Raw genomic sequence first — 21,056 nt, forward strand, 5'->3', positions numbered from 1 at the left:
AGAGAAATATTCTGGGTCATCCAGTCATTGCTGGGCTGACAACATGTCCGTGAAAGATTTTGAGAAATCAAATTGCGAAGTCTAGGACTCTAGAGAGGTTAGGGTGGCGGAAGAGAAAGTTATCATTTATTATGAGTCCACTAGAGCTGAGGTCCTTTGACATTTTCTCCACAATGAGCTGAATTAATATCATTATCTCCCATCTTACAGATGAGAAGACAGGGGCTTGCCCGAGGTCTGTATGTGGCTACTGAGGGCAGAGCTGGTATGTAGGTGTGTATTACACATTTATATTAATTTCCCCATACAACCCTCACCACAGCCCGGGAGGCAGGAACAGCCCAGCTATACAAGCGCAGGTCATGCTGTGTGCAAATTCCTGGGCCCTTCCCCAGCTCCTCTCTCCTGGAGGCCTGGGTTCCAATCCTGACTCTTCCCAGTGGCTTTTTTATGACTCTGGCAAGCGACTTAACCTCTGAGTTCTAGCTTTCTCATCTGTAAGATGAGGACAATAAGCAGGAAAAGTTGAGGAGAAGATCAATTGGGAAACTGTAGGAGAACACACAGTCTTCATTATAAAGCAAGATTCTAATTTACAGTTATTTTCACTGCAGATGTCTAATAGCTTAATTCACATAAAGACGTACACAAGGCTAGGTGTCACCAGATTATTTGTAGTGATGAAAAACCTAAGCGTACCACAATAGGGAAGTGGGTTAAAAGCAGTGTGGACCCAGCTAGAGTGTAATACCATGCTACTTTCAACACATATGTGGGCACTCAGCAAGGTCCTGGACATGTGCAGGAGAATAAAATGCACGAGGAGCACCATGGAGCTCATCTTCTAGGGGCAGCTGACGGGAGACACAGTTGTCAAAGGGGAGATAGGGCACAAGGGGTCCTAACCTAGTCTGGGGCACCTATGAGAGCCTGCTTGAGGAACAGACATCAAGGTGAAGCCTGAGGCATCAGGGAGAGCTAGCCCAATGTTGGGGGGCAGAAGGTATGGATCAAGAGAGGGGAGTGCTCCTGGAACACATCCAAAGTGCAGGATGTGAGAGCACAGTGCCTTACAAATCACATTTAAAATACACGTGATGATTGTAGACAATGTTCCCCCAATGCAAAGTGAAAGAAATGTGGACCGAAAATTATACAGACTTCAGTTTTTTAAATTTTAAATCTGGAATATTTTTAAAAACATACAATTTTGTTGCATATGTATATGTGCATATACATATTTATACATATGTGTATATACACATGAAGACTTAGAAGTAACCATAAATTCACTTCATTCATTCATTCATTTATTCATTCATCAAATGTGTTTGGAGGGCTGGTAGTCCTGAGATTGCTAAGTACAGAAGGGATACAAGTATGAAGAAGGTGGTCAAGAGCCCACTGTCACAGGCTTACTTTCCAATGGAGGGAGATGGGAAAAAAACAAATACATGATCCGTAAGACAGGCTACAAAGAACATTAAAAAGGGTCCAGATGGAGATGACTGGGTGGGGGGGAGGGAGGGGGCTACTTTAGGTAAAGTCATGAGGGAAGTCCTCTCTGAGGAGATAACACTGAAAACCGACCCGGGGATGGAGTTGGCTATGCAAAGATACAGGAGAAGAATATGCTAGGCCAGTGGTCCTCATGGACATCATCTGGGGGGCTCCAAAGAATACTGATGTTTGCCACCCCCACCTCCAGATTCCGATTTAATCCCATAGGGACACAACCTGGGCATTAGGATTCTTCAAGCTTCATGGGGATTTTTACCAGGTTTCCTGGAGACACTGATAAACCGTGAGCCTGAAAACTACCGGTCTAGATAGAAGCATGTGGAGGTGATTCGCAGTCACTATCTCATCATCTGTGGATGGTAACACGATGGTTATGTTTATTGTCATTTTTTTAATAGTCTCTATTTTGCAGATTTTCTTTTATAGCCATGCATTTTCTTTTACAGTAATTTTAAGTAGAAGATAACTCAGAGAGAATACATTATAGGGTCGAGGGGTCTAGATAAGATAAAGGTCCAGGCCCCGCCTAGACCTAGGACATTTGAATTCTAACTGCTGCTGAATGAACAGCGGTGTGATCTTGGGCAAATTATTTTACCTCTCTGGGCCTCAGGTTTTTCTTCTCTCTACAATGAACTCTATAATTCCATGATTCTGTGAATTGGAGCTCTCAGTAAGCAAGAGCCAGCAGAGGCCTGAATAATTAGAAACATGACTCTATGTGTGGGGATGTCTCTAAATAAGGGCCATCTCTAAACTTCCAGAGTTCTAGAGGATCTGATCAGATGCTTCTTTTGTTTTCATTTTTTTTTAATGTAGTTTTCGTGTGAACTTAATATCTGTGGTTTTCTTATGCCGCCCCTGAATGAAACACGAAAAGAGGAACCATAGCCTTCTCTTTGTCCTCTTTGTCCCAGCATGACCAACCACTCTGCTGGCCTCCCTGTCCCCATCCTGCCACAGTGTCTCTGAGGCCCTGCATAGAATCGTTCAGGGCCAGCTGGCGAAAATGCCTTCTATTTGGCCTCTGAAATTTGCCAGGACTCTGCCCACATTTCCCAGAATTGTTCCCTTGCCTCTTTCGCTTTCCCCTCAAAGAACACAAACCCCAGGAGTTGGGCACTCAGGTTTTTTTTCTCCAGCCGGACCACATTCTTAAGGACTCCATTGCAAAGTGAAGAGGAAGGAAAGACAGACTGCAAGTGTTTGTTTCTTTTCTGCTTCCTGATTTCGTTCGGGCTGTGGTCAAAGCCATTAGTGTGAGGGGCTCACCCGTGGGCTCTGCGGTCACGATTTCTGCTTACTAAGAGGACAGGGAGGTATGGTGTGGTGCAGTGGGCAGAGTCCTTGAATCTAGCCTCCTCTCCTGCTTCTGCCCCCAAAGACCTATCACTTCATTGCTGTGTCTCTCAGGAGGGTCCCAGTTACAAGAGCCAGTTGTGAGTCTCTCTTCCCAGATCCGAGTTCAGACTCTTCCCATCGGTAGCTTGAAATTGGCTACCGTGCAAGCATTTGTACCCTGGAAATTAGCAAAGGCTGCAAATCAGGACCCTACCCCCGTTGAGAGCAAGTTGTCAGGCATTCACCAGCACACCACTGAGGGTATGTGCCAGGCCACGCTGTGTCCACAATCCTCTGAGAGCATTTGTTGTAAGTGCAGGATCCCTGGGCTCCACTGCTGACTCTGGAGATAGAATCTGTGGACGTCTGAGGTGATTCCAAAGACCTGCACACTGGAGCTGGCTTTCTAATGAGTGGTGGAATCAACAAATTACACATCCTTAGAGATTGTTGTTGGTTCTTGAAAAAACTCTGCTTCTGGATGCCACACGACGTATTTTCAGGCTCCGAGCAGTCATCACATCACCCATCACTAAGCTGTCTTTTTCTTGCAAATCTGGGGACAGCTTTGCTCATGACTGAGCCTGCTGACATATTTCTACCTTGATAAGGTAATTCCTGCTCCCAGGTCTTACCTCAACCTGATCCTACGATGGGAGGTCCCTATAATTAGCTGGCCCTCACTAGTCATAGCTTCGGGTCACCAGTGTTTCTTTTCAGAAGTGACTTCTCAGGGGAAAGCTGAAGAACACAAGGCATAATGAGGCACCTACCGATGTCTCTCCATGCCCTGAGTTCCCTTCTGGAATGGAAAGTCACGCTAACTCCACAGGGGGCTGGCCTGTGGCATACTGCTTTATGCCACGTTGGACTTAATGGCAGCTCTTGCTATGATCTGGGGAAGGAAGGAAATTGGTGCCAAAGAGGGACAGAGGCAGGGATGTTGTAAGTGTCTTGAAATTCTACTTGACAACACTTAGTACACTGCCGGCAGAGAGACCACGGCAAAGCAGCCACGAGGAATGTCTTCTGGAAGCAAGAGGACGCTGGGTTAGGGAGGAACCTGTTACCTGCAGGGAGAAGCACCAGGTCTGTAATGCGGGGACTTCAGAGCTGTGGGATTCCTTTCCGATCCCTCTCCTGCCTCAGTTGGCCAGCCAGGCCCTAGGCTCTCCTGCTGTCTGATCTTGACAGGAATGGCTTACTGTATCTATCTCTGATTTCCTTCCCGTCTCTCTACTTTCTGACCCCAGCTTTTCTATCTGCCTTCCAGAATCGCTCTGAGTTAGGCCCTTCCTGCTTCCTAGGCTCCGGTGTCTTTTTCCGCCTCCAGCCCTCCACCCTTGACGTTGGACAACCGCCTCTGGCCGCCGGGTGCGAGTGGAAGGCTCCCCAGAGCCTCTTCAAGACGTGGTAATGGCCCCGCACTCTCGGTCTCCCTAAACTGATGGAGAGGCCAGACCCTCCCCACTTCTCTCCGGGGAATGGCCGCTGGCTCCTGAGAAGCTGGGTTGGGGATCTGGGGAGGCAAGAGAAGATTCCTCAGACCTGGGGAAGGGGGTGGGAACGCACGCCCGCTGGGGCGCCCCCGAGAGGCTGTCCGCGCTCACCCAGGGCAGGAGGCAGGGACCCAGTCTGCAGATAGAACGAGAGAGAGGGGACCTCACTAGGGATTAAAGTTCAGGCTTCCTCCTGAACTGACCCCCAATCTCACCCCGAATTACTGTCGTCTTCTCCAGAAAGTGACTCTCCCGCCGCCAGGTCACGTGGGCCCCGGCCTGGGGAGGGGAGCCTGGCAGGCCCCCCCCCACCCCGCCGCTGCCCCCCCCTCGCCCCCCCCCCCCGCTCCCGCTTCCCCCCCCCCCCCCCCCGCCCTGGCTCCGCCCCGCCCCCCACCCCGTCTCCCGCAGCGCGCCCCCCCACCCGGGTCCCCACCCCCGGCTGCGCCCTCCCCGGGTGCGGGCGGCCGGCGTACCGCGGGGCTGAGCCCGAGCCGGCTCCGGCTGTCTGCGCGCCGCGCTCCAAGGCAGCGGGGTGAATGGACGGCATCCAGCCCGGCCGGCAACTTGAAAATAAAAATAAAACAGAGAGAAAGAAATAAATAATAAGGAGCGCGCCAGAAAGCCAAAGAAAATACGATCGCCAGGCCCGAGCGGGCTGCGAGCCTGCAGCCGGCCCTCGGCCGCGGGCCTCTGGCACTGGAGGCGGCGGGGCCTTTGTGCTCCCCCGGCCACCCCCTGCGCGTTTCTGTCCTAATTGAAGAAACACAATCCCCGGGCTGCGCAGCGACGTGCCCCGCGGCCGCCGGAGGCCAGAAGGGGCCGCTGGCTGCTGGCGCGGCCGCCAGAACGCCCCCGCCCCGCAACAGGGACCGGCTTGTTCTTTGTGCCGGCAAATATTTATTTTGGTTCAAGTGGACGCCTTTCCACAAAGACCACCTGGTTGTAATCAATAACACCTATTTTCAGATAATCTGCCGCTCTCTAGGCAGAGCCCACGGCACTCACCCAAACAGAGACCTTTTCAAAGGACATTTTAAATGGACTGGATTCAGAGGGCTGGAGGAGGGACCCGGGCTGGGGGGGGGGTTGGTGAAGGGCGGAGGGGAGGGGAGCCCACGGACCTGGGTGGTCAGGCCGGAGCTGGGCCCAGGCGCTGCCAGGTGGCCCTCTCCCCTGGGACCCTGATGGGGGTTGGGGAGAGCTTCCAGGAATGTTTCTCCAAACAAATGAAAACCTTTCTCTGGTGGGCCAAACGTTGCTGTAGACGTAGACTTCTAGAAACTCTGACAGTAGCTTCCTCTTCCATCCCGAAGAGCATCTATTTGTCAGATCAGGACTTGGGCTGGAAGCAGCACCAAGGGCACTCCGGCTGGCCAGCCTCCGAGGAGCACCTTGCTTGTAGAGTTAGCATCAAACTAAGAGCGTCTCACAGGACAACGGTTTGTGCAAGAATGTGTGCTGATCACCTCCCTGGGGCTGGCTGGCATGTGCGAGGTGTGGATGCAGCCTGGAAGGAGGTGGATAAAACGTACATGGAACGTACATTCCACTGGGGAGAGACAGACGGTAAACCCGTAAATAGGTAACATACTCAGAGAGAGAGAGGCGTATTACAGGAACAAAGAGATATGTGAAGACGCTTTGAAAACTGTAGATTGCTTTGTGTTTCAGTTCAGAGGTGGAAACATCTCTCTGGGCTGCTTTGTCTCCTCTGTGGCAGGTGTCAAGGAGGTGAGTCCATACAGGTGGAAAACCCCAAAAGAGTCGGAAGGTGCTGCTGGCCCCATGACATTTCAGGTGGAAACGCAGGCCTGGGTAAGACCACCTACTAACGTAATTTCAGAGCCTCAGAATCCTTCATCTCGGATGGGGCTCAGTAACACCCACCTCGATGGGTTGCTGTAAGGATTAGATGAAAACTGATAGCCTGCTTCACTCCATGTTACTTCCTTCCTCCCCAAAATGCCATGTTTTAGTCAAGGTCCAGCGGTGATGCAGTATCCTGGTGTAAAATGCCATTTTTAGACTTTTCATAAGATAATTTCAGATTTCTAGGTGAAGCATGGAAACCAAATAAGTCCTGGAAGCTGAAACTGGGGATTGCTTTCACGGGAGGTGCTGGGCTGGGTCCTTCTGCGCTCAATGTCATCTTGACTCTGGCAGTAGGATTGGCCCAGCCAGTTGGTCTGGGTGCCTGCCGAGCCCACAGCCTGACTCGGGGAAGAGCCAGGCTTGCTCTGCAACATGGGACTCTCCTGGCCACCACTGTTGGGCCCTGACCCAAGGACAGCTAAGCCATGAGCTCCAAGTAAATCTTGAGGTGCTCAGAGTGAGGTGACTAGTTAGCTTAGCAAGTAAATAACTCAGCGGGCCTCCTCTCAAATATTTCAATGGGAATATGGAGAGATCGAGGCATGACATAGTGGACGGCCACAAGGGAAGATGTGAAGCAGGTCTCTTAGTCATGGGAACTTAGGAGCACGTTCTCTTGAACTCCCTAGGCTCTAGCAGCTTTCTTGTTCCAGGGCTCCATGAGGCTATCTGTCCATTTTTGCCAGATGTCCGTCTTCCTCATCGCCATGGGTGTTTTAGAGTAAATTCCCAGTACTTGAAGAAACCAGAGTGAGTGCCTGTCCCTTACAACTCAAAGGCCCACCTTTTATTAGGCCTGTCTAAATAATGTAAGGCTGTTCTCTAACCATAAGCAGCCAGGGTGGGGAGAGGCATATAATGGGCACAATATAAAACCGTTCAGAAGAGTTGTCCTTTATCAGTTAGTAAGGGCCTCCCTGCTGTCAGAGGATCTGCTGTAAAATCTCAAGAAATAACTTCTCATATCCCAACACTGTTTTCTCTGTCCTTGGAGACGGTCGGGAAGAGGGGACAAGACTGATTTACTTAGTCCTTTGTGCTGGTGGGCCCTGGCTGGGGCTGAATTTATGTCACTGCTCTTCATCAAGAACGTGGCTTTCTCCCTCTGATGAGATGTCCCTCAGCATTGATTGTTAGCTCGGAGCTTGCTGAGAGATTAAACTTGGGCTCAGACAACCCGGTGGGGGTCGATGGCCCAGGAAAGATTATGATAAGGCAGGGGTGAGGGACAGGAAGGAGGGTGGTGTGCTGGAATTTAGGATAATTGAATTTGCTGTGCAGCCAGCAGTTATGACCTGGGTCATCCGCTGGATCTTGGGTCGTAAATCCACTAAGACCAGGAAATTCCAGGGTTAGGCCAATCTTTCCATTTTTTTCTCAGAGACTAAGATGGTTGAGGATTTAGAGAGGAATGGTTTTCACCTTCTAAAGAAGCTGTGACTCTGAGCAAACTAATATTTTTGCATTACGATACTTAAACGTGTATTTCAGAAACCAAGTATCAGTCCCTCCGTTTTTTTTGTCAAGTTTCTCCCAGGAAAACCAGCAGGACCTCCTATTTATGGACAATTGTCTATCTGCTCTGATTACCCAAAGTGCTGGAGGTGGAGTGGGCTCCCTCCAGGGGCCTACTGCTTGTGAATTATGAGACCCTGTTTTGACTCCAATTTTCTCTCCATTGCCTTTTGGGCATTTGCTAAGGCAAAGCTGTGGGACCATTTGTAATTAACCCACAGCAAACTGAACAGCTGATCTCCTGAAATCTAGATATTTCTTGCAAAGTCAGAGTTGACCTAAGGCACACTGTATGCAAGTAATTTTTATGGTGTCTCCAGAATTTTCTGGAAATGCTACAGATACTCCAGGATATTCCTCTTGGAATGAACCAAATTTCCCATAGGTGAGGTGCTTGAATCCTCTGGGCGAATGCAGGTGTCCTAAGAATGAAGGGCAGCTTAGGGGATGACTGTGTCTTTGGCCACACAGGTTATTGTGGGGATGGAAATCCTCACTTTCCTCTGCAACCCTCTCTTCACTTCCATCTGACCAAAATCTTCAAGGGTTGGCTTTGAGCACAACCACCAAGTCTAGGATTTGTTGCTGGATTGAAGCCACTTAGAAATTTGGATCAATGGGAGTTTTGTGTGTTGGATTCTGATAAGATGATCACTGAAGTTCATTAAATATTCAGCATGGAAAGAAGACTGAGAGCCATCTTTGACAGGTTTTAGCTACAATCCAAATTCAATTTGCTTTTCAGAATCAGTGGCAAGTTCCTATTTCTTCCCTATAGACTACGTCCCTTGGGAGAGACAGCTTGAATTCTTCACATAACGGTCTCAGGCGGATATCTTATGCGTTTTGGTTTCCAAGTAGTCAAATATTCTATTATGATTTTTTTAAGACAAAACTTTGAGTTATTCAGAAAAAAACTAGGTAAGTGGAGGTTCCTAAAAAAGACAAGGACCGAGCAAAGGGAAAGGAAGTTGTCAGGAAAAGCTGGGGTATCTGGAAAGTATTGCTAAAGTATGTGTGGTACTTGATTAAATATTTCTGAAAGCCAGAGCCTAGAGGCAGTACAAGAATCATTGGGAAAGAAATACTGCATATTCTGGGGAAACCAATTAGTACTAAACACTGGCTTGGTAAAAAATGCCAGCAAATTATAATAGTGCTCTGGTCTTATACTTTAACTGTATCTCTCACATGTTTATTTTCTCTGTGTGTCTCTGGAGTTAACCATAAAGATGCGGGATAGACACCTTACCCTGCCTCTCAGACCTGCTGGGCAGCTGGGCCCTGGACATGTTCTGCCCAGCAGGTGCAGTTTGACAAACAACAGGCATGTATCAGACCCTTCCATAAAGCCACGCACTTGCTAAGTCCTAGGAATTAAAAAGAAAGCATTGGACACAGCTCCTGCCCTTCATGTCCTTATAGTCTAATGGAGGACACAGGCCTTCAAATACAAACAGATCTGGATCTGAGCACCGATTGATAATCAAAAGTAATTAAAAAGTTGATGCCATTCTTAACCCCAGCCTCCCTCAAAAAACACTTGTGGCATATCCAAGAGTATTGTTTTTCCACACTGGCCAGACATATCCTTCCCCATCTCCTTCCACTCTCTCCCCTGGATACCCAGCTCAAGATTATTTGTTTCATTTGGGAGTGCCTGGGTGGCTCAGTTGGTTAAGTGTCAGACTTCCACTCAGGTCATGATCTCACGGTTTGTGGGTTCGAACCCTGTGTTGGGCTCTGTGCTGAGAGCTCAGAGCCTGGATCCTGCTACAGATTCTGGGTTTCCCTCTCTCTCTGCCCCTCCTCTGCTTGTGCTCTGTCTCTGTCTGTCTCTCAAAAATGAATAAATGTTAAAAAAATTTTTTTTTAAGATTGTTTTATTTTATGCCCATCCCCAACCAGCTCCTAGCTCCTTGGTCTCTCTGGTTAACTCCTATATCTTTCTTTCCTTTCTCTTGTTGTACTCTAGATTCTTCATCTCAAAAGGTGTAGGTGTGTGTGTGTGTGTGTGTGTGTGTGTGTGTGTGTGAGAGAGAGAGAGAGAGAGAGAGAGAGAGAGAGTACAGAGACAAGCAGAAACCACATTAGTGAGATTTGTAGTCCCTTGTCCTCACCCATGGCCCAAACATACATACGTTCAGCAAGATTTGTGCAGTTTTAAATGTATATTTCCAGATCTTCCCTTTATCTGCTTCTCTTCTTTTCACCTTTCCCTTTCCCTTCTTTCCCATTCATTTCTTTTCTCTCCTGAAGTATTTATTCTTGAAGCCATACAGGGAGCAGAATGAGGTAAGTATCAGAGTGTAGTGTTATCAGGGCCTGCCCTGGGGGACAAGGGCTCTCGTGTGGCATGTCCCAGAGTGCAGTGCTAGTGTCCAGGTGGAGCAAAGACAGTACCCATGGGGGACAGGGGTGCGGCCGGGCTTGAGCAGATGGAGGAGGGTGTCCCTGCAGAGGGGTGGCCTGGCTTGGGGTGTCAGAGCTTGGACAGGATGAGGAGGACATCATATGGAAGCATGGCCTGATATGGGGTAAGGAGGGAGTCCATGTAGTGAGGTGGCCAGGGTGGGAACTGAGAGCCAGAGCAGGGAAAGGAATGTCACATGGGGGTGGGGGTGCAGCAGAGATAGGAGACAGTTGCATGCAGGAGGACTGATAAGTAAATGCTTAAATTATGCTAAATGGAAGCCATGTTTCTCACTGTCAAATAAGGGAATTACAATATGGGAAGGGAAAAACTAGGGTGAACCCTGTGGTGTTAGATTGGAAATGGACGCATCTGAGTAAATGTCAGGTTTTCAATATAGATGGAGAGATAAAGAAATAACTATGGACATCAATGTCTAATCATATCTGATGGTTAATTTTAAGTGTCAGCTTGACTGGGCCGAGCGTTGCCCAGATAGCTGGCAACACATTATTTCTGGGTGTGTCTGCGAGGGTGTTTCCGGGAGAGATTGGCATTTGAAACTGCAGGCCAAGTAAAGATCTCCCTCACCAATGTGGGTGGGTGTCATTCAATCTGTTAAAGGCCAATCGGTTGGGTAGAGCAAAAAGGGGGAGGAAGGGTAAATTCTCTTTCTCTGCTTGAGCCAAGACATCCACCTTCTTCTGCCCTCAGACACTGGCATGCCTGGTTCTCAGGTTTTTGGAGTCAGACTGGGAGTTTTACCATTGCCCCGACCCCTCACCCCATTCTCTGGCCTTGGGATTTGCTTGGATTGAATTACATCACTGGCTTTCCAGGTTCCTCAGCTTGCAGATAGCACGTTGTGGGACACTTGGTCCTGACGATTGCATGAACTAACTCTTATAATAAATCCCTTCTTATATATCTCTCTCTCTATGCATCCTATTGATTCTGTTTCTCTGGAGAATCCTAACACAGCATATGTATACATGTAGATATCTCTGTGCGTGTGCGTGCGCGTGCGTGTGTGTGTGTGTGTGTGTGTATGATGTATGTGTGTGTATGTGCATATGCTACCTAAGTCTGTCCCCTGGAAAGGCCTGGGAGCAGTGACCCTGCAATAGCAGTGAGCACACCTAGTACCCAGATTTTGGGCTCTAAATATCATTTTCCATTAAAAAGAACCAGTGATCCTTGGAGAAACAACTGATTTGGGGGCTAGGCTAGGGAGCCCCAAATACGTTGTTGGAAAAACAAAGAAGTGCTCAAAGATTGGTGGGAACATATCAAAGAGCACAGATGCCAATTTTAATGGCATCCCACTGGGGCAAGATCATCATTAGACTAAACAATGATAAGAACACATATTTAGTGGATAGAATTAGAAACCATGAGTCTCTAGAGACATAAATAAATGAATACATTGAAATTTGAAGGTGAATGAGATATTTACATGATTTCAAAGTACCTACCCACAAAACACAATACTTGTTGATTACATAGGGGAAAAATACAGTGGACAAGCTTGGAAGACACTACCTTTTTTTTTTTTTAATTTTTTTTTAATGTTTATTTATTTTTGAGACAGAGAGAGACAGAGTGTGAACAGGGGAGGGGCAGAGAGAGAGGGAGACACAGAATCTGAAACAGGCTCCAGGCTCCGAGCTGTCAGCACAGAGCCCGACGTGGGGCTCGAACTCACGTACCGTGAGATCATGACCTGAGCCGAAGTCGGACGCTTAACCGACCAAGCCACCCAGGCGCCCCAGGAAGACACTACCTTAATCAAATCACCAAAACGAACTTGATCAATAAAGGGATAAGTTGAAAGTGTGTGCCATCCATAAAGTGCATGGAGAAGGTAGCATCCCTCTGTGATACTGCTGTTGTAGATGCCTAGCCTAATTCTAATAATGAGGAGATACCAGACAGCTCCAAATGGAAGGCCATTCTGCAAAATAACTGGCCTGTAATATTCAACATGGTCAAAGTTCTAAAAGTCAAGGAAAGGCTCGGGAATGTTGCAGACTAAAGATGTGGGACAATAGGGCCCTGGATGGATCAGTAGGGCCCCAGGGTTATGAGATCAACTCCTTCATCATGCTCCTTGCTCAGTGGAGAGACTGCCTAAGATTCTCTCCTTCTGCCCCTCTCCCCTGTCTCTACTCTCTTCCCTCTTTCTTAAAAAAAATTAAAAAAAATTAAAGATATGGGACAACTAAATACAACTGGGATTATGAACAGAATTCTTTTGCTGCAAAAGGCAATAGTAGGACAATTAGCAAAGAGTGAATGATGCCCAAGATATGGACAGAAATCTGTCCGTATTTACTCCCCTCTTGAATACATCCCTTGCGCAGCTTCCAACGGCCAACCTTTCTGAAGGTATAAAATGTGCTTCTAGTTCTTACAGTGACTGTTCCTAAATAAAGGTGCTACTATCTGAAGGAAAAATAAATCTGTCTATGTTAATTTTCTTATTTTCACAATCACACTGGATTACGTAGGAGAACGTTGTTTGTAGGAAATACACTCTGCAGCATTTGCATGTGATGGAGCCATCAGGCTGGCAACTTATTCTCAAGTGCTTCAAAAAAAATGTTCATTGTAAACTCAACTTTTCTGTAAGTTTGTGACTGTTTCAAGCTTTTAGAATTTTTTAAATTAAAATAGTATATTCATGATATACAAAGGAATTGGAGAGTGTGATTCGACTCTTATTTTCTGATATCTGAGAATGACGACAGACAGCTATTTCCCAAGACAATACCTCGCGTTTCCATAGTTCTTTTCAACATGCGGAACATTTTTACTTACAGTGTCTTACTTGACTCCCATGACAACGTTGTACGGTTATGACGATAATCTTCATTTTACAGATGGGAAAATCAGGCTCAGATGTAGTATGTCATAATTAGGATAGTGGAAACGACCGGCTTCATACCCAGGTCTCTCTGATGCCATCCCTGTTTTTTTAATCTTTTATTTTTTATTTGAGAGAGAGAAAGAGAGAGAGAGAGAGTACGAGAGGGGCAGAGGGAGAGGGAATGAGAGAGAGAGAGAGAGAGAGAGAATCCCAAGCAGGCTACATGCTCAGTGCAGAGCCCAACTGAGGGCTCAATCCCACGACCCTGGGATCATGAGCTGAGCCCAAATCAAGAGCCAGATGCTCAACCGACTGAGCTGCCCGGGCGCCCCTCCCTATCCTGTATGTATTCTCTTAGCGTATGGTCTGCAAACAATCTGGAGCCAAGCTTACTAGGCATAAAATCCTAGCTCCCAGCCTCTACCTCTTAGCCGATTTAAAAACCCAACCCAGCATTTCTGACAAAGGGCATTTTTAGCATTCTTTCATAACAGTCTCATTTTATTTGCAGCTTCCTGCAGCTGGCAGCATGCTCTACAGACTTCAGGTATAGGCAGAGCCAGCGAAGGGCAGACTCCCGAGTCGGGCACGGGCGAGGGCTGGGGATGGGGAAGACACAATGGCTCTCTGGAAAATCCAGTTTACTCCCACTTTTCATTCATTTGGAAAATGCCTTCTTGACCGCAAAACAAAATCTACCCTGCACTCAACTCCTCGAACAAAGTGCTCACCGGTTACTGAGGATTTAATAGAAGTTCTCGGAAGAGCCTAGCACATACTAGCAGATAGCAGTGATTTTAGATATACTTCCTGTACAGTATTTAATAAAGGGTTTTCCACATGTGTCATCTCGTACCTCACAGGAACTCATCACGGAGACATTACTCAGCTCCTCGGTTCAGAGGTGCAGCTGCGTCACCTTGGAAAGGTCAGAATTTGAACCCAGGACCTCTGGCATTACATCCTTGCTCATTTATCTACCTAAATTGCCTCTCTCCTCCCACTAAGAAAACACATGAGGTAACTAACTCAGTTAAAATCCAAAAGGTTAGTTTAGCAATTGTAGGTAAGTGAGTGGTCTCACTGGAAACTTTTTCTGTTTCCCCTTAGAGCTTTTAAGCAAAGTGTAAATTGACTATGTGCTTAGGAATTTACCAGCTCAGACAGACTGAAACAATTAGACAGGAGGCCAAGTGAGAGTGAGAGAGGGAGACAGACCCCAGGCACGTGAGCAGTGAGCCGACATTCCTTTCAAAAGCTTCCCTCCATATCCTTTTGCAATTGGCTGAAGCCCTAGAGGTTTGACTGGCTAAACCACTTCCTCTCAGAAGTGTCCGTCAACCCCCCGGGGGAGCCTGGGATTTGTAGTCCTGACGTCAGCTGACCTTTCATAATCCTTCAGCTGGACTCCCGGCTGAAGGAGTACAGTGTCAATTTCAGTAGCTTTCTATATGATGAGGTATCCAGTGTGCTTTTTGCAAGACACAAAGCTCGTCCTGGATAAGAGTTGAAGCCTCTGTTTATTCACCAGAGCCCAGTCCCCTGGTCCCCCTCATTCTAGTTCTTTATTACCTCCCTTCTCTCCCCCATTGACACGAAGCACCGTTTCACTGCCTCCTCCCGAGGGCATGCTGGACACAAGCCCAGCATCGCAGCTGATGTAGAGGAGCCTCCAGGAGGCAGATCCCCAGCTAGGTGTGGGATCAGGGCTGGATAGCAGAAGAACCATGCCAAAGGGTTGCTGCCCCAAATGGTACCTTCTCAATAGGTTTTAAGGTAATATATTTACATGATGGTTGTTGACTCGATAGGTATTTGAGGAAGTGGACTGTGACACCAAGTCCACAGACCACCTACAGAAAACACTGCATTTTATTTTATTTTTCTTCGCTTTCTATTCCTTCCCCAAACATTGCCTTGGCTTGGCAGCACCTTGGCTTAGGATACACAGATCTTCCTTTCCACCCTGGTGTTCTGGAACCTCCGGATCTCTTTTGGTCTAACCTATGCCCTATCTGAGGGCCCACATTTTAGCATTACCCACGGACTAAATAAACACAGTCAACTGCATGCAGATATTACTGGTGAAATTTTAAAAATGGTCATCTTAGGTGTTATTAAATCTTTAGTGGTCATTGACCACTAAAAATGTAGCAAAACAACAGATGTCGAATTTATATCTTCCTTTGTGTGGGAGTCAACAATACGTTTCGACAGTAGGAAGAAAATGACCTCCTGTTCAAAAGAGTGTTGATTGGCATGCCAAACCTTGGGAAAGAATAATTTCCATTAGAACCACTCACGGGCTTACCACGCTTCTGTATGCCTGGCTTGCACTGTTTATTAGACTGAACGAACTTCATGACATAGTTATAGATAGTTGAGTGGGGAAAATACTGAGCGAGCAGCCAGATGGCAAAGAGACAATATGTCCTTTGCCACTGGTCAGGTCAGCTGGATGCTCTTGAGAAAGCTAGTAAACCCTAAATCTAGGCATTACAGGGGACTGAATGCCAGCCTTCACACCACACAGATGATTGTGAGGAGAAAACGGTGCCCTGGTCCCGTCAGGGAGGCACCGACTCCCTAAATGTGGGAACATTGTGGGGAGCAAATTCAAGAGGCAAGGTTTGGCCAAAGTTCTGAGACTGTAGAGGTGAGGGACATAGGCCAGTGCTTGAATAGGGCATATAAAGAAAATCTCTTAAAAAGGTGAACTCCTGATGGTCTAAGCATCCCGTTTTCCCCAAAGCAGTAAGAAATACTTGCCTCTATTTTCCCTAATGATTACTTTGCAAAACTGATGGAAAATTGCTTGGCTGAGGTGGAGATTTGCAAAAGAATCCAGCTAAACTGCTCTTTTTTTTTCTTAACTTTTATTATTTATTTTTGAGAGAGAGGAGGAGAGAGAGAGAGGGAGACAGAGCATGAGCGGGGAGGGGCAGAGAGTGAGGGAGACACAGAATCTGAAGCAGGCTCCAGGCTCCATGCTGTCAGCACAGAGCCCGACTCAGGGCTCGAACTCTCAAACCATGAGATCATGACCTGAGCCGAAGTTGGATGCTTAATCGACTGAGCCACCCAGAAGCCCCAAGTTCGAGTATTCTTACACATACCTGGCCTTTATCATTTCTCTTTTTTTTTTTTTTTTAATTTTTTTTTTTCAACGTTTATTTATATTTTTGGGACAGAGAGAGACAGAGCATGAACGGGGGAGGGGCAGAGAGAGAGGGAGACACAGAATCGGAAACAGGCTCCAGGCTCCGAGCCATCAGCCCAGAGCCTGACGCGGGGCTCGAACTCACGGACTGCGAGATCGTGACCTGGCTGAAGTCGGACGCTTAACCGACTGCGCCACCCAGGCGCCCCTATCATTTCTCTTTTTATGCTTGGATCACTAACACCAAGTTTTTATTTTCTCCTTTCTTAGAAGTCACTAGAAAACCCATACATACATACTCATTCCTCTAATGACTACCTTTCTTGTTGAGTGTTGACAGCAAGAGATATGCAATACAAAGAAAGTAGGAAGAAAACATTAGAATTTCAGTTTTAATTTATTTTTATATTGCTCTTGAAAAAAATCCTGTTTTGTCTTTGTTTTGTAATATAAATAATAATAATGTGACGGTATGTACGATTCATAAATCAATGTTCATATATTGAGAATATTTGCTTAACATTTTTTTTTGTACTGGTAGAGTGCAATTAAAAAAAAATTGGAAAGAAAACTTGGAGACCAATGTTCTGGGACACATCTCCTTTCATTTAGGTAGACACGTTGTCTAGAAGGTACTCAGTGTTAGCCAGGGAAGATTACATAGATACCGATGAGTCTCATTTCCCATACCGTCAAGGATTTTCCAGGCCTCATTTGTTTTCATTCTAAAATAGAAGAAATGAAAACTAGCTGTCTAACACTGAAGCAATTTGAAGCAAGTTTCTTCCTTGAAAAGAAAAAAGACCCTAACAATATGCTTGGGTCATAAGACCCTGTCATGGGACCGGAGGAAGCTGGGCCATCTTATTTGTTAGACTATCAGGAGGATGGCCACTTGGGTTTGAGGCGCTCAGTAGAGGCAACAGACTGAAGTTAGCTTCATTCTGGTTCTTGGACACAGATCATCCGTGGCCATGGCTTTCATCTTCTAAATCCCTTTTAGGCTGGAGAAAGATTTAAATGACATTTAAAAAATTTTCCGCAAATGTCATCAATAATGTGAAGGTTAATTTAGCTATCGACTTGACTGGGGCCACTGGGTGCCCAGGTTAAACATTATTTCTGAGTTTCTATGTGCAAGTGTTTCTGGCTGAGATTAGGCTTTCTATCTGTGGACTCAGTGAAGTAGATGGCCTTGCCCAATGCTGGAGGACTTCATCCCATCCATTGAGGGTGTGAATAGAGCAAAAGGCACAGGAAGGAGGAATTCACTCCTTTGTGTCCTGCCTGCCTGCCTGCCTGAGGTGGGACGTTTTCCCTGCCCATGGACTGGGATTTATACCATCGCCTTCCCTGGTTCTTAGGCCTTCAGACTCAGATTAGAGCACATGGCTGGCTTCCCTGCGTCTCCAGCTTGCACAGCAGGTCATCGGACCCGTTGGCCTTCATAATTTTGTGAGCCAGGTCCTCATAGTAAATCTCCACAAATACCGTATATCGTATCAGCCCTGTGCCTCTGAAGAACCCTAATACAAACAACAATAAAAAACCACATCGATTTTGTGCTTCCCGCTGCACATGTGAAAAAGTCTTTCGGGTGCAAGAGGTCCACAGAAAAGTTACCCTGGGCAAACCCTTTGACCTAATGAGGGGTAAATAAGAAACCAGTGTCCTTAGTTCTGAGAGAAGGCACAATTTATTTAGTCAAATTATTTTACAACATAGTCTTCATTGACAGTTGTCAGCTTAACACTTAATATAGTCTTAAAAAAGTCAATGATTACTTGCAAAATTATATATATTTTAATATCTAAAAAATATATTGCATATATAAGGCAGGAACATCCCTTGTATCCACAAGGGAAAGTTTGTTTGTTGTTTTCGAAGTTGTGATTATTGCATTATGGCTATTTACACACATCGCCAAAGCATTAAAGATTTAAATGGATTGCTTTAACCTGCTTGTGCGCACGTGTTAAAGACGACACAGTGCTTCTCTTCCTAGTAAAGTCAGTGACTTAAACGTCCTGGTTGCTTTTTAGCAATAGTCACATTATGCTTTTTTCAAACCAGCTATAAAAACGTACAAACAGCCCAAATGTACAGATTGACAAAAGATGTACAAATTACATTTAAAAAAATAACAACGACCGATTTGATAGTAAAATTGTATTTGTGACCGAGGTCAACTCGTTTATTTATTCTTTTTACTTTTTAATTATTTATTTTTAATACTGTGAGATATAGGAAAATAACTCTGCATAATTTATACAGTAAGTTGCCTTCTGATTGGTTGACCCTGGACTGGTGGTCTGACAAACGCACAGCGCTTGCGAATCTGTTTGTGTCTAGAAATCCCTAAGACTTTTCAAAGTTCTGGGACCCACTGTCATTACTTTAAAAAACTATTTAATTCTCTGTCTTTCAGGAATGTCTGCATTTGCATTAACATTTCTTAGATCATATGTTGAGTATTTCTAGAGAGGATGGTCGGCCTAGTGCATGTCGACCACTGGGAGAAATTTTGCAATGCCCATGGCTTCTTAAATACGACACACATGTTCTTTCTTTTAAATTCCAGTTGGGTGAAAACTTCACTGGCCTTCACAACCAATGTTCCAGTTGCCATCCACTGAATTAGGTCCTGCTAAAATACGATTATAAGCTTCCTGCCTCTAGTTTCACTTAGTCTCAAACCAGAGCGTAACTGGTTAAGTCCATGATTCTTTATCATACTGAACCCTACAAGGTCCATGATGAGACCCGTGTATTGATAAGAAACTGCTTTGGTCATAAAAATACAAAGAGAAGGTACAGTTTCTTTCCTAGAACCATGATACAACCATTCCAGTAATCTAAATATTCAACTCAGAAGATGGTAGGAGATTGAGAATCCAAACTGGTGTACTGGCCCAGAAAACGATCCATCTTTGTGTTCAAGGTAGAGGAAGCAAAAGTTACCAACATTTAAAAAAAAAAAAAAAAAAAGGATTGTCTTTTTAAAGAACAAAGGTTCTATCCAACAAGAAAGAACATCCAGTTTTGTTTTTTCTTCAAGGCCACGTATGTCCTTTGGAGTCCAAAGTATCGCAGGAGGTGTGAGGAATGGGGGCTTCGGGCAGAAGGCCACCGATGATTAAGCTTCTAGTAGTAGCTGCCTAAGTGTGAGGGCACGTGGGTGTTAGGATGGCGGGGGACATTGGGGTTGGGGTAAATGCCACCCGTGGGGGAGGTCCAGTATTGGGATGCTGCTCCAAAGAAGCTGGAGGAAGTGACAGGCATGGAGGACGGGTGGGGAGGGACAAAGTTCACCTTCTGTTGATGGGCGTGGTAGGAAGGCATATAGGAGATATCAGAAGGGTACTTGTACATGGACGACTCGGTCGGATGCGGCTGCAGAGCCTGGGCGATGCCGTGGAAGTCAAATTTGTAGGCATACCTTTTGCCATGCACTTTGGTCATAATGTTTTTATCATAGTAGTATCTGAGGGCCCGGCTCAGCTTGTCATAATTCATGTTGGGCTTGCTTTTCCGCTCCCCCCAGCGCCTGGCCACCTCATCGGGGTCCGTCATTTTGAATTCCCCGTTGGTCCCCTCCCAGGTGATACAGCTGGCGTTGGCACTGTCGGAGAGTAGCTCGAGGAGGAATTGCCACAGCTGGATCTGCCCGCTTCCTGCAGGCAGTGAGGCAGACGGGAGAAAACAGAGGATCTCAGCCTGGGAAAGCCAGAAGCTCAAGTCCCTAAATGCAAGGATCCTCTCGCCCTTCATAAGAAACTCTTAATTTCCTTTTACATGCAGAATCTACTGATTCCGGCAGCCCCTGTTTTCATTGTTGACTTGCTTTTCTGTTTGTCACTGAGGCTGCCTTCATAAGCAAGATTAGACCTTAAGATAGTGTGCCCCAAGGCACACTGGGAAAACTCCCTGTGGGTAATGAGGTGCTGGCTTCCTTAGAACTAGCTGTATGATTTGGGGCAAGCCACAAAAAAATCTGGGGCAAGATTTTTGAATCTCTTCTTCTCATCTCTGTCTACTGGATGAAGTCCCCCCAAGTATTCCTGTCAGTGTGAAAGGGAGTCGGGGCCGGGAGACGGCTGCCAGAGTCACAGGCAGAAGGTGAGGCCCAGGCGTCAGGCTGAAGGGACCTGGAATGTTCCTCAGCAGAGCCCTAGTGCTTGGCTCCCAGGTCCAAGTCTTACAGAGAAGAGCTGGGGCAGAGAGAAAACTAAGGCGAGAGGGAGCTGGGTGGCTCCTGCCTCCTATCCCAAAACAGGAAGGGCCAGGCACTAAAGAATGGGCCTGCAGAAACTGGTGACAGGAGTCCCCCGGGATGGGAAGGTGCGGGCTTTATTACTGTAAAGTTGCCAGTTAGCTCACATACTTGGTGATCTTGGTTTGGAACTCATTTGAGAGCTATTCTTAATAACGAACTCTTAAAATACATTGTCAGAGTCATTTTATCTACAACTTTTCGGGGACACACCTCTTTCATCAGGCTGGATAACTGCAACACTTTCTGAAGTCAAGAATAATACGCCTTTGGAACATCTATTTACTTGTGACTTCCGGGAGGACCATAACTGAGAACTCACTGGAATTGCTCGTCTTTCTTCCCCACCCTGCCTTCTTTCCCTACAAAAATTTCTACCTGTGCCATTTATTACTAATCTCAACCTCCATGCATATATGCATGCTAATATATTTGTTTTTCCGAACTAGCCTCAGCTAACGGACATAACTAATAACAACCTAATAACAACACCCAACCTCTCACTTGTACCCTCGAGAAGCAGATGTTGACCATTTCAAAGGAAGGAGTGCAAGTAACTTCCTACTCAGGTGTCTGAACGTAGGACAGAG

The 21,056-nt window shown here is 46.4% G+C and overlaps 1 protein-coding gene and 2 long non-coding RNA genes across 6 annotated transcripts in view; 1 reads left to right on the forward strand and 2 right to left on the reverse strand.

Moving 5' to 3' along the window:
- Positions 1 to 1,856: 1,856 nt before the first annotated feature.
- On the reverse strand, positions 1,857 to 5,123 carry LOC147576861 (uncharacterized). Its single transcript, XR_015241221.1, has 2 exons — positions 4,838 to 5,123; positions 1,857 to 4,497 (listed from the first exon to the last, which is right to left on the reverse strand). It is a non-coding gene; the product is annotated as an uncharacterized LOC147576861 (long non-coding RNA).
- On the forward strand, positions 3,623 to 12,863 carry LOC147576862 (uncharacterized). Its single transcript, XR_015241220.1, has 3 exons — positions 3,623 to 3,951; positions 4,136 to 4,275; positions 6,085 to 12,863. It is a non-coding gene; the product is annotated as an uncharacterized LOC147576862 (long non-coding RNA).
- Positions 12,864 to 17,870: 5,007 nt separating this feature from the next.
- Positions 17,871 to 21,056, reverse strand: part of FLI1 (Fli-1 proto-oncogene, ETS transcription factor) — a 130,153-nt gene continuing 126,967 nt past the window's right edge. For all 4 annotated transcript variants that reach the window (XM_086678687.1, XM_086678686.1, XM_086678689.1 and 1 more), the window contains one exon: positions 17,871 to 19,867. In XM_086678687.1, coding sequence (XP_086534813.1) covers positions 19,338 to 19,867 — 530 coding nt within the window. In that variant the 3' untranslated portion in view covers positions 17,871 to 19,337. The remainder of the gene's footprint in view (positions 19,868 to 21,056) is intronic.

Source organism: Puma concolor, chromosome D1 (genome assembly GCF_028749965.1).
Source record: "Puma concolor isolate L17-30 chromosome D1, mPumCon1.1.hap2, whole genome shotgun sequence".
In the NCBI taxonomy this organism is placed as follows: Eukaryota; Metazoa; Chordata; class Mammalia; order Carnivora; family Felidae; genus Puma; species Puma concolor.